The 12,113-nt window shown below is 41.9% G+C and overlaps 1 protein-coding gene across 1 annotated transcript in view; it reads right to left on the bottom strand.

The window, feature by feature from the left end:
- The window catches only part of wdr18 (WD repeat domain 18), a 136,361-nt gene that overhangs the window by 46,824 nt on the left and 77,424 nt on the right, over window positions 1–12,113 (bottom strand). The window contains exons 6-7 of the mRNA XM_033047036.1: window positions 7,492–7,556; window positions 2,499–2,623 (exon numbers count right to left, since the gene is read on the bottom strand). Coding sequence (XP_032902927.1) covers window positions 2,499–2,623; window positions 7,492–7,556 — 190 coding nt within the window. The remainder of the gene's footprint in view (window positions 1–2,498; window positions 2,624–7,491; window positions 7,557–12,113) is intronic.

The raw sequence follows: 12,113 nt of genomic DNA, 5'->3' as shown, positions 1-12,113 counted from the left end.
GTTAAAGGGATCAGGGGGTATGGAGAGAAGGCAGGTACAGGATACTGAGTTGGATGATCAGCCATGATCATATTGAATGGCGGTGCAGGCTCGAAGGGCCGAATGGCCTACTCCTGCACCTATTTTCTATGTTTCTATTAGTCTTGCCCCTCCTCTTTTCCAGCTCTCCCTCCCCCCACCCCTTTTTTCAGTCTAAAGAAGGGTCCTGACCCGAAACGTCACGTTTCCATGTCCTCCAGAGATACTGCCTGACCCACTGTTATTCCAGCACTTTGAGACTTCCTCAAGATCTGAGAGAATTGCGGAACAATCTTGAGGAGCTAAACAACCGGTAACAGTGCAATTTTGCTAGTGCAAATGATTGACAGGCCCTATTTGGTGACCAGAACCAGTTGCAAAATACAACCTACAACTATTCTAGGCTTCATTAAATGTCAAATAACGGAATAGAATCATACCTGTGAACAGGATTCCCTGAAGGGATGTATTTAATAATTCAGCTATCGTATTTCTAACTACTTAACCGATTCAACAAATTACATTGCTCCAGTCATTACTTTCTGCTGTTATCTCTGAAATTGTAATTCCCCATTTTCTCAGTTTCAAAATCACTGAAGACACATGAAAGGGAGAGAAATGCCACCTGGAGGCACACCATTTTGTCAAAATTAAGTTTAATCTCGCATTTTAAAAAAAATAGAGTGATCGAAAAGTTGAAGAATAATCAATACAACATCATACTTCTGGGAGTCTTACATGAATTTGAAAAAGTACAAGTGGAGAGGTTTTTGTAACAGTTTTTGCCAGTTTTCTTTTCAGGGCTATGGGTTATGTGAGCATCAGCTGTTATCTGACACTTTCTTCCAAGTATTGGGGTTCATGCAAAAAACAAGTCAAATTTAGTAGCTATGAACTGTAAATTGCATCATAGCCAAGCCTTGACTGGCCCAGCATCTGCAGTCTCTTGTGTCTCCTGTCTGGTTCGGATCCAAAGGTCATAACTTTCTCTTGGTGGTGAACTACATATTCTTGCTGTTAATCTAACCACTGAAGCCGATAAGAGCGACCAGCAAGTTCAGGGTTAGCTACTGTGTTTGCACAGAGGCCCAGATACCCTGACATTTACAAGAATATAAATGATGGTGTGGAACTGTGAGGATCATTTCCCAGCAAGTTTCTGTCTGAGTAGTCAGCTGAAATGCACTCGCATTCAGAAACAATAAACTTCTATTGATTAATTTCTGTATTGTGGGTGTCATTTGCAAGGCGATGCACACATCAAATTGTCTCTGAAAGAGTGGTTGCGGGTCAACTTCTTGACTCACCACAGTCCCGTCTAGTTTTGTATTAGCTGAGAGATACGTTTCAGTGCTCCAACTGAGATCAATGAACGTAGCACAGACTAGGCATTGAATGTAACTGTACATCTCACTGCTGGGTGCCAAAACTGCAATTTCTATTTGGGCTCTACAGTGTCAAAACTATCGTTTTTTTTGAAAAGTTTGGTTTGTACTTTTGAATTTTTCTAGCTGGTGAGTTTCCTCTCTGTTGGAAAAGTGCCTGGTTTATCAAGAGTGAATTTTTTTGATTGCCCGTTGAAAACAGAATGATCCCATGGAAATGCAAAGGATTAAGAAATTACAGTGTCTAACAGCAAGTAATCCCGGTTGGAAGATGTGCAGAAAATTGAAATCCAGCAGGAACTGATCCTGTCCCTCTGAGAGATTGTAATTTTCAAAATCAACCCTATTTATCATTCTATAGTGGTTATTCTACAGTCCAAATGATTTTGGACTCTCCCGACTCTAAATTGTGAAGCCAACAAGAAAACCATTTTCATTATAAATCCGTTCCAATGAAAACAATTAACCTGATTCATTGTGTAAGAAGGAACTGCAGATGCTGGCTTAAACCGAAGATAGACACAAAATGCTGGAGTAACTCAGCGGGACAAGCAGCGTGTCTGGAGAGAAGGAATGGGTGACGTTTCAGGTCGAGACTTCTTCAGACCTGATTCATTGTTTCTCTTACCTTGTATGCTGTGTAATTCTAGCATTTTGTAATTTTATTCACAACTCCAAATATGCTTCCTAGAGTCTCCATATTTAAAAGAAGCAACTGAACAAAACTGAACCTTTTGCCCTTACATGTTCTCACTGCATGAAAGTCAAAAAGCACCGGACGGCTTATCAGAATATTTTTTGCAAGTGATTAACACACCAAAAAAAATCAGATCACGACTAATTTGTAGCCTCTTGCTGAAACAAGTAATTATGCTGTAGAAATGAAATGAAAATTGAAAGCACGATTAGCTGGGAGCATTTCATACCAAGGCTGGGTTTATTCAATTACCCAGTAATGTTACTCCGATACTGAAGTGATAATGATGGAATTATGTAAGCAGAGTAAGGGAACATAATAGAACCTCTATGTTTAAGTTCAAAAAGGTCTCACAATTAGCTTAAACACCTTAGATGAACAAGCATTCTCAGTTGTACCTTTGTGATTAACTGTCCTGAGGCACTGCTTGCTTGGAATGTCCCATAATCTCACCGTCTCATCGTGCGATCCTGATAACAGCAAGGTCCCATCAATGGAGACCGATAGGCAAGTCACCTGGTTCCTGAGGACAGAAATTCCCAATCAGTTCAATAATTCCACATGTATTATTTTTGCCATGTTCTCTCCTGTACCCATGACATTGATTGGGATATGGCTCCATTAGCATTGACCACCCGACCCAGATCTCCGTTGGTCAGGCGTTACATTTACAATTATAATCACAGTATATTTAACCACAAAGATTTGCTGGAAGCCTCAATCCACTCCATTCATTTGCAATTTTTGCCGCAGATATTCTGGCAATGAATAGGAATATTCTTCAGACAATTTTCATCAGGTGTCGCGTGGCACAGTGGCGCAACGGTAGAGCAGCTGCCTTACAGCGCCAGGGACCAGGGTTCGATCCTGACTACAGATGCTGTCTGTACAGAGTTTGCATCTTCTCCCTGTGACCACGTGGGTTTTCTCTGGGTGCTCCAGTTTCCTCCCACATTCCAAAGACGTACAGGTTCGTAGGTTAATTGGCTTCTGTAAATTGTCCCTAGTGCAAGTGTTCGGGGTGATTGCTGGTCAGAGTGGACTCGTTGGGCCGAAAGGCCTGTATTTACACTGCATCTCTAAAGTCTAAAGGATGCAACTACCTTGGCCAGCGTTAAATGCATATCCCTGCTCATCTCTGAGAAGGTTGTAGTAAATTATCTTCTTGAAGGTCTGAAGCCTCCGTGGCAAAAAAAATGTATGTTGAGAATGATGAAGCAATGGAAATATGTTTCCAGGTCTGAATGGTGAGAGACTTGAAGGGAAACATTGTTTTGGTATTGGTTTATTATTGTCATTGTGAGATAAAGTGACAAACTTTACTTTGCATGCCATCCAGGTAGATCACCCAGACATGAATACAATATAGAGTGACAGTCACAGAGAAAGTTCAGATGAAAGTAAGAGTGTGAAGGCCACATGGAGGTAGACTGATGGATCTGGAATACACCCTTAGCTTACAAGAGTCTGATGACAGTGGGGAAGAAGCTGTCCTTGAATCTGGTGGTATGTACTTTCAAGCTCCTGTATCTTCTGCCTGACAGGAAATGGGGAAGAGGGCTTGGCAGTGGTGCAAGTGGTCCTTAATTAAGTGGGTTGCTTTCCCACCACAGGTTTGCGTGATGGGCTGGCCTGTGTCTACAGCTCTCTGCAATTTCTTGCGTTCTTCGGCTAAGCGGTTGCCAAACCAAGCGGTGATGCATGACCGATAGCATGCTTTTGTATGATGCATCTATAGAGATTGGGATGAGTAAGTTCAAACAAGCTAAAATTCCTTAGTCTTCTGAGTTGTGGTGTAGGTGGTAGTGTTTCAGGCACTTGTTCTTGGTGGGTTAGGTTGTGGGTTTGATATCTGCTCAAAGAATGGCTTTGCTAAACATTTTGGAGATGGTGAGCACTGCAACTATACGGTGACCCTGTGGTGAAGGACATTATCGGGTTGTGGATGGGATCCTAATCAAGTGGGTTTCAGGCTTATTGAATTTTATTGGACTCGCACCTTACTCACTATCTGGGCGACTTTAGAGTATTACAACTTTTCGTGTAGGGAGAAATTTAAAGGGAAAAGTAAGACATTTAACCGGGAGAAAGGGAAGAAAAGGAATTGAGAAGGGCCATTTAAATCAATCAGTACAGAAAGCAATGGAGAATAGCAAAGAATAGCAAAGAAATCTCATCAGGAAACCTCAAGTGATACTTGGATGGGTGGCAGGGCGAAGATTTTAATTAAGAGTTGTGATCAATTAAATAAGGCGATATGCTCAACGGAATAGGGATACAGATCAAGGGACGCACAACAGAGATTTGGGCAAGCTAAAAGCTGGAAGGTAAAGCCAGCTAGGAAAGCTTCATTGCAGGAAGGAGGCAGATAAAGAAAGGGTGGGATTAAACAGAGAAGACAGATGTGCTGTGGAATGGGGGAGGGGGGAGGAGGAGCGGGGAAGCGGGGGGGAGAGGGGGAGAGGGGGAGAAAGAAAAAGGGAGAGGGGGAGAAAGAGAGAGAGAGAAAGAGAGAGAGAGAGAGAGAGAAAGAGAGAAAGAGAGAAAGAGAGAAGAGAGAGAGAGAAAGAGAACGAGAAAGAGAGAAAGCGAGAAGAGAGAGAGAGAGACGAGAGCTCTCTCTTCGAGACTGATATCTCGAGTCTCAATCTCGCCTTTCGCCTCTCCCCTATCTCCTCTCGCTCGACCAGATATATCTATCTCTCTCTCGGTCCTCTCTCTCCTCGCTCTCTCTCTCTCCTCTCGCTCTAGCTCTCTCTCTCGCTCTCTCTCTCGGCTCTCTCTCCTCTCTCTCTCCCTCTCGCTCTCTCTCTCTCTCTCTCGCGCTCTCTCGCGCCTCCTCGCTCTCTCCCCCTCTCTTGCGAGCAAGAAGCGAAAGAGCCTTGAAACCTTGAATGAGAGAGAAAGAGCGATTGACCGGAGAGAGCAAAGAGAGAATTAGGCCATAATACTATCCGAAACGCAACAAAAACTACCCCCGAGGGAGAGGGTGGCGAGGGAAAGGAAATGAAAATGTCGGGCTACTTGAAGTGAGAGAAATTAATACCCAAGCACTATATGAAAAAGTAAAGTGCAAAAAAGTAACGATGATAAATGAAACAGGCCATTGTTAGCTGTTTGTGGGGTGAAAATGAGAAGCTAAAGCGACTTGGGTGGGGGAGGGATAGAGAGAGAGGGAATGTCGGGGCTACCTGACGTGAGAGATATCAATATTCATACCACGCTGCCCAAGTGAAATATGATATGCTGTTCCTCCAATTTGCGTTTAGCCTCACTCTGTCAATGGAGCCGACCTAGGACAGAAAGATCTGTGTTGGAATGGGAAGGAGAATTAAAGTGTCCAGCAACCGGGAGATCAGGTTGGTTCAGGTGGGCTGAGCCAAGGACTTCCGCGAAACGATCGTCCAGTCTGCGTTTGGTCTCACCGATGTATAAGAGTCCACATCTTGAACAACGGATACAGTAGATGAGGTTGGAGGAGGTGCAAGTGAACCTCTGCCAAACCTGGAAGGACTGTCGGGTCCCTGAACAGAGTCGAGGGAGGAGGTTATAGTGACAGGTCAATGTTGCATCTCCTGCGGTTGCAGGGGAAGTACCGGGGGAGGGGGTGGTTTGGGTGGGAAGAGACGAGTTAACCAGCCAGTTGCGGAGGGAACGTCTCTGCGGAAGGCGGAAACGGGTGGAGATGGGAAAATGTGGCTAGTGGTGGGATCCGTTGGAAATGGTGGAAATTTCAGAGGATTATGCATTGTATGGCTGATAGGTTGGAAGGTAAGGACTAGGGGGACTCTGCCTCTGTTGCGACTAGGAGGAGGCGGAGCAAGGGTGTAGCTGCGGGGTACCGAGGAGACACGAGTGAGGGCCTCATCTATGATGCGAGAGAGGTGCCCCCGTTACCTAAAGAATGAGGGCATCTTGGATGTTCTAGCATGGAACACCTCATCTTGGGCATAGACAGAGGTATTGGGAGTAGGGGATAGAGTCTTTGCAGGAAGCAGGGTGGGAAGAAGTGTAGTCGAGATAGTTGTGGGAGTCAGTGGGTTTGAATAAGAGAGTTGGATCTTTATCACTGAAAAAAGTGCAAATGCGTCAAAAGTTGTGAGCCCGTCTCAACCACTGCATATTTATAAAGTCTGTCTCATGCAGCCAACAATTAGCATGCAATTTCAAAGGTTGAATGAAATTTCAAAATAATTTTCTGCCAGGGCACCTACTGTAAATACCAGCATCTGTCTATTTAGCTTGCCAAGACTCATCACAAGCTGTGTCAGATACTGGGGAAGTGTTAAAGGCTTTTGACTGTGTTTTTTTTAAAAATGTTTGACTTTGCTGCAGAAATGTGTACATAAAGAGCAATTAAGCTGAAATTGCTGCTGAACTTCTATGTGAAAGAATCATAATTTAGAAGCGTTACCAATGGGCTGATTATAGATGGTGACCAACAGAATGCAGTGACACTAATGCACGCAATAGAGTGCAAGATGATAACATTGTTCAGGTAATTTATTATTTGCCTTCAGTTTGATGATTTTCATGTATAAGTATGTTCATGTATAACTGAGAAGTGTCGTTATTATTATTAATTTATTTATTTTCCCCCCCCTTAATTTAGGGGGGTTTTGTTTTTCCCTTTTTCCCTTTTCTTTTTGTCTTTTTATCTTTGTGTTTTTTTTACATTTATAAGTTTGCCTATATTCAATGTGTATTTTGACACTGGTCTCATATTAGGTTATAGGACTTTCATATGAAGAAAGACTGGAAAGACTCGGCTTGTACTCACTAGAATTTAGAAGATAATATATATTATTCTTAAGGGGTTGGACAGGCTAGATGCAGGAAGATTGTTCCCGATGTTGGGGAAGTCCAGAACAAGGGGTAAGGGGGAAATCTTTTAGGGCCGAGATGAGAAAAACATTTTTCACACAGAGAGTGATGAATCTGTGGAATTCTCTGCCACAGAAGATAGTTGAGGCCAGTTTATTGGCTATATTTAAGAGGGAGTTAGATGTGGCCCTTGTGGCTAAAGGTATCAGGGGGTATGGAGAGAAGGCAGGTACAGGATACTGAGTTGGATGATCAGCCATGATCATATTGAATGGCGGTGCAGTCTATTGGAAAAAAAACCCAATAAAAAGATTTTAAAAGAAAGAAAGAAAGAAAGACAGAGAAATGTCGTAAAATTTAAATTCATTTAGAAATAGTATTGGGGAGGCAGTCTATTGGAAAAAAATATTCATTCTGCCTTGTAATCAGTGAAACGGGGTGAAATTCCCTTTACTTAACCAACTGAAGCTCCCCAACAGTGGTTTTATTGGAGCTTGTTCACAGCACCCGTCTCGATCAACAACACGCCAAAAGTCTGATTTAAATAGTTAATGAACAATCAATTACCGATGTCCCTTGAATATCTGACTGGCATCTTTATCAGTCTGAAAATTCTTCTCTCTCTCAACGGGCTGCAAATGAGAAAAATCCATTATAAGCGCATGGACTCAGACCAAGATACATTTTTTTTTAAACACAAACAAAAACTATTTAAACATTTAAAAATAATTCTATGTGTTACAAATCTGCAATTGTATTAATGATCAATCCCAAGTAAAGAATATGCAGAATAGCCCAGTGTTACATCCCCCACCTTTACTCGTTGAATACTTAAGAGGGAGACTGGAAGATGCCAAAGCAGCTGGTCTTTGGCTCCTGGGCTATCAAGACGAGAAAGGGAAAAAAGTATGAAAGGTAGTTTAGCCGTAATCAGAAGATTATGTCTTTGCAATGAAATACTAAGATCATAACCATATAACCATATAACAATTACAGCACGGAAACAGGCCATCTCGGCCCTACAAGTCCGTGCCGAACAACTTTTTTCCCTTAGTCCCACCTGCCTGCACTCATACCATAACCCTCCTTTTCCCTTCTCATCCATATGCCTATCCAATTTATTTTTAAATGATACCAACGAACCTGCCGCCACCACTTCCACTGGAAGCTCATTCCACACAGCTACCACTCTCTGAGTAAAGAAGTTCCCCCTCATGTTACCCCTAAACTTCTGTCCCTTAATTCTGAAGTCATGTCCTCTTGTTTGAATCTTCCCTATTCTCAAAGGGAAAAGCTTGATCACATCAACTCTGTCTATCCCTCTCATCATTTTAAAGACCTCTATCAAGTCCCCCCTTAACCTTCTGCGCTCCAGAGAATAAAGACCTAACTTATTCAACCTATCTCTGTAACTTAGTTGTTGAAACCCAGGCAACATTCTAGTAAATCTCCTCTGTACTCTCTCTATTTTGTTGACATCCTTCCTATAATTGGGCGACCAAAATTGTACACCATACTCCAGATTTGGTCTCACCAATGCCTTGTACAATTTTAACATTAAATCCCAGCTTCTATACTCAATGTTCTGATTTATAAAGGCTAGCATACCAAAAGCTTTCTTTACCACCCTATCTATATGAGATTCCACCTTCAAGGAACTATGCACGGTTATTCCCAGATCCCTCTGTTCAACTGTATTCTTCAATTCCCTACCATTTATCATGTACGTCCTATTTTGATTTGTCCTGCCAAAGTGTAACACCTCACATTTATCAGCATTAAACTCCATCTGCCATCTTTCAGCCCATTTTTCCAAATGGCCTAAATCACTCTGTAGACCTTGGAAATCCTCTTCATTATCCACAACACCCCCTATCTTGGTATCATCTGCATACTTACTAATCCAATTTACCACCCCTTCATCCAGATCATTGATGTACATGACAAACAACAAAGGGCCCAACACAGATCCCTGAGGCACCCCACTAGTCACCTGCCTCCAACCAGACAAACAGCCATCCACCATTACCCTCTGGCTTCTCCCATTCAGCCACTGCTGAATCCATCTTGCTATTCCTGCATTTATACCCAACAGTTTAACCTTCTTAACCAACCTTCCATGAGGAACCTTGTCAAAGGCCTTACTAAAGTCCATATAGACAACATCCACTGCTTTACCCTCGTCAATTTCCCTAGTAACCTCTTCAAAAAATTCAAGAAGATTAGTCAAACATGACCTTCCAGGCACAAATCCATGTTGACTGTTCCTAATCAGACCCGGTTTATCCAGATGCTTATATATATTATCTCTAAGTATCTTTTCCATTAATTTGCCCACCACTGAAGTCAAACTAACAGGTCTATAATTGCTAGGTTTACTCTTAGAACCCTTTTTAAACAATGGAACAACATGCGCAGTACGCCAATCCTCGGGGACTATTCCCGTTTCTAATGACATTTGAAATATTTCTGTCATAGCCCCGGCTATTTCTACACTAACTTCCCTCAATGTCCTAATCATGACTAAGTAAGGCTTCAAATGGATCAATTTAAATGTTGAATATTATCAATGCTGAGTAGGATCATGTACAAAGTTTACCATCACAACATGCTTCAATGCGTATAGCTGTAGTGAGGACTGTTCTCGACAATATTCAACCTAAAGTTCAATGCTTTGAGCACTTATTAATCGGGGGAGGATTAACGTAATGTGAGATAGGGATATAGGCTGCAGGAATTTAAAAAAATAAGAATCTCACACCATAAACCTTGCTCCAGCACCGATGCTGATGAGAGTGGTTAAAGTTCAGTTATTAAGCAATAAATAACATGCTGCTTAGAATGAGAATCGTCTCAGCAAGCACACAGCAGTCAAAGTCTTAATCAATGAAGTATTCATTCTGCTCTCAACTTCCGTTATCTGTGTCTACACCTTTAGTTCATCCCTTCCACGTAATTAACTCTTCTGATCTTCTGATCATCTGCTCCATCAAATTATCAAGCGTTTTAACAATCCTTTCCAGGTCAGCTTTTCTCTAGAAATCTTCAGCATTGGCGGTCCTGTACTGACAAGCACAGCAGTGCATGCCATGTCCACGGTCTACTGAACATTCTGCATAAACTGCAAAGTAGATGCGCAGCAAACAAAAATGATAATTTCTATTGATATTTTGACAGTATCCTGTAAACAACCTACCAATGTAGAGTGGAATGAAAGGAAATTCAAGCAATATTAAAAATATTCTCAGAGCATCAACACATTACGCTTTTTAAAGAGAAATACTGGTAAACGCAAAAATCTCATTCAACACTTTTACACCTCACGCTGCCTCGACAAGGCCACCGACATAATCAAGGACGAGTCGCACCCTGACCACTCCCTCTTCTCCGCTCTCCCATCAGCAAAAGGTATCAAAGTGTGAACATGCACACCTTCAGATTCAGGAACTGTTTCTTCCCAGCTGTTATCAGGCAACTGAACCATCCTACCAACAACTAGAGAGTGGTCCTGAGCTATCATCTACCTCATTGGAGACCCTTGGACTATATTTGATCGTACTTTACTAAACATTATTCCGTTTATTCCCTTTATCATATACCTGTACACTGTGGATGGCTCGATTGGAATCATGTATTGTCTTTCTGCTGGCTGGTTAGAACGGAACAAAAGCATTTCGCTATACCTCGGTACACATGGCAATAAACTAAACTAAAACACCACTTGTTACAAGTTCACCAACACTATCCTGACACCCACATGCAGGCCATCATTCACATGACACACATAAATACAACTGCATTGATCTGACAGGGTATAACATGTCCAAACCTGAACATTTGCTGCAGTACCTGTGCTCAGTGGGTGTCATGTGTAACACCTACAATACTCAAATTGGTTAATCGCTATGATATTTTGACCCCTTCTGTCAGATTCACAACTCCCAGAAGGGCAAGCTCAGCAGGAACAAGTCTCTACTTCATGCAGTCTCTCCAAGTTACACACCATTCTGACCTGAAATATAATCACAAAATGCTGGAGTAACTCAGCGGGTCAGGTCGCGACCCGACCCGACCCGAAACATCACCTATTCCTTTTCTCCAGAGATGCTGCCTGTCCCGCTGAGTTACTCCAGCATTTTGTATCTATCTTTGGTGTAAACCAGCATCTGCAGTTCCTTCCTACACAAATCTATGTCGCCAACACTTCATTACTACAAGGTCAAAACTCTAGAACTCTCTCACAAGGACAGCAACATTTTAAGAAAGCCACCATGGTCTTGGGGAGAATTAGGAAATACTTTTATACTGGTTACCTTGCTTGAAACAACCATTGCAATTTTTTCCCCCTTGTTTATTCAATCTAATGACTCATCAAATAAAATAAATCCCTGAATGCTGGATCTACTCGGTCTGTTCTCAATCAAGATGGCAACTAGTGCCAATAGCCTCAGTTCTTCACATGAATATATCACTGCTTCTTTCTAAAAGGCAGGCTAATGGTGATTTTTTGAAATATATTGCACAATTTTTAAGCAATAAAACTCTACCACTGAATTATTGCACTCTTCAGATAATTAAATAAATTAATTTCAAAGACTAACACACTGTCGCTTCCTTCTACTCCTGGCAGAATGTCACACGATCTGCACTTACATTGCACTTAAATGACTGCTTTGAGCTCAGCAGCGATGGTTAAGCAAGTGCAGTAAAATTCCATTAAGCCCTCTCAATCCCATCTACTTTTTGAAGTTTTTATTTCCCTGCACTTTAACCAGAGCCCTAAAAAGCAACTTTATATTATACAGAACCTAAAATCCTCTAATTGATTGTGTAATTCAGGTATTTTATCAATGAGTGTGCCGGAGTGGAGCTCAGACATCTGCAATCCCAAAGTCAATTGTCATTCTTGGATAAGTCAATCATGTCTACATTTTAAAAAAGAACACACGTGTCATTGAGGAATACAGTGAAGCAAGACTGGGGCATCAAGGAGAAACCACTCCAAGTTCACACATAGCAAGATGATTAGGCAGCTTGCAGACCCAAGACATCGCCACAAATGTTCCTCATGAGAGTCTACCAGATCCAACCATTGTCAGCTACTTCAATCACCATTTTTTAATCATAAAGTCAACAATGGAGGTGATGATGGAAAGTGAATATTCAATTCCGCTGAAGGGTCCATTAAT

The sequence above is a fragment of the Amblyraja radiata genome, chromosome 29 (genome assembly GCF_010909765.2).
Source record: "Amblyraja radiata isolate CabotCenter1 chromosome 29, sAmbRad1.1.pri, whole genome shotgun sequence".
Lineage (NCBI taxonomy): Eukaryota > Metazoa > Chordata > Chondrichthyes > Rajiformes > Rajidae > Amblyraja > Amblyraja radiata.
Note: the sequence above shows the minus strand (reverse complement) of the source record. Positions and strands in the feature narration are given on the sequence as shown.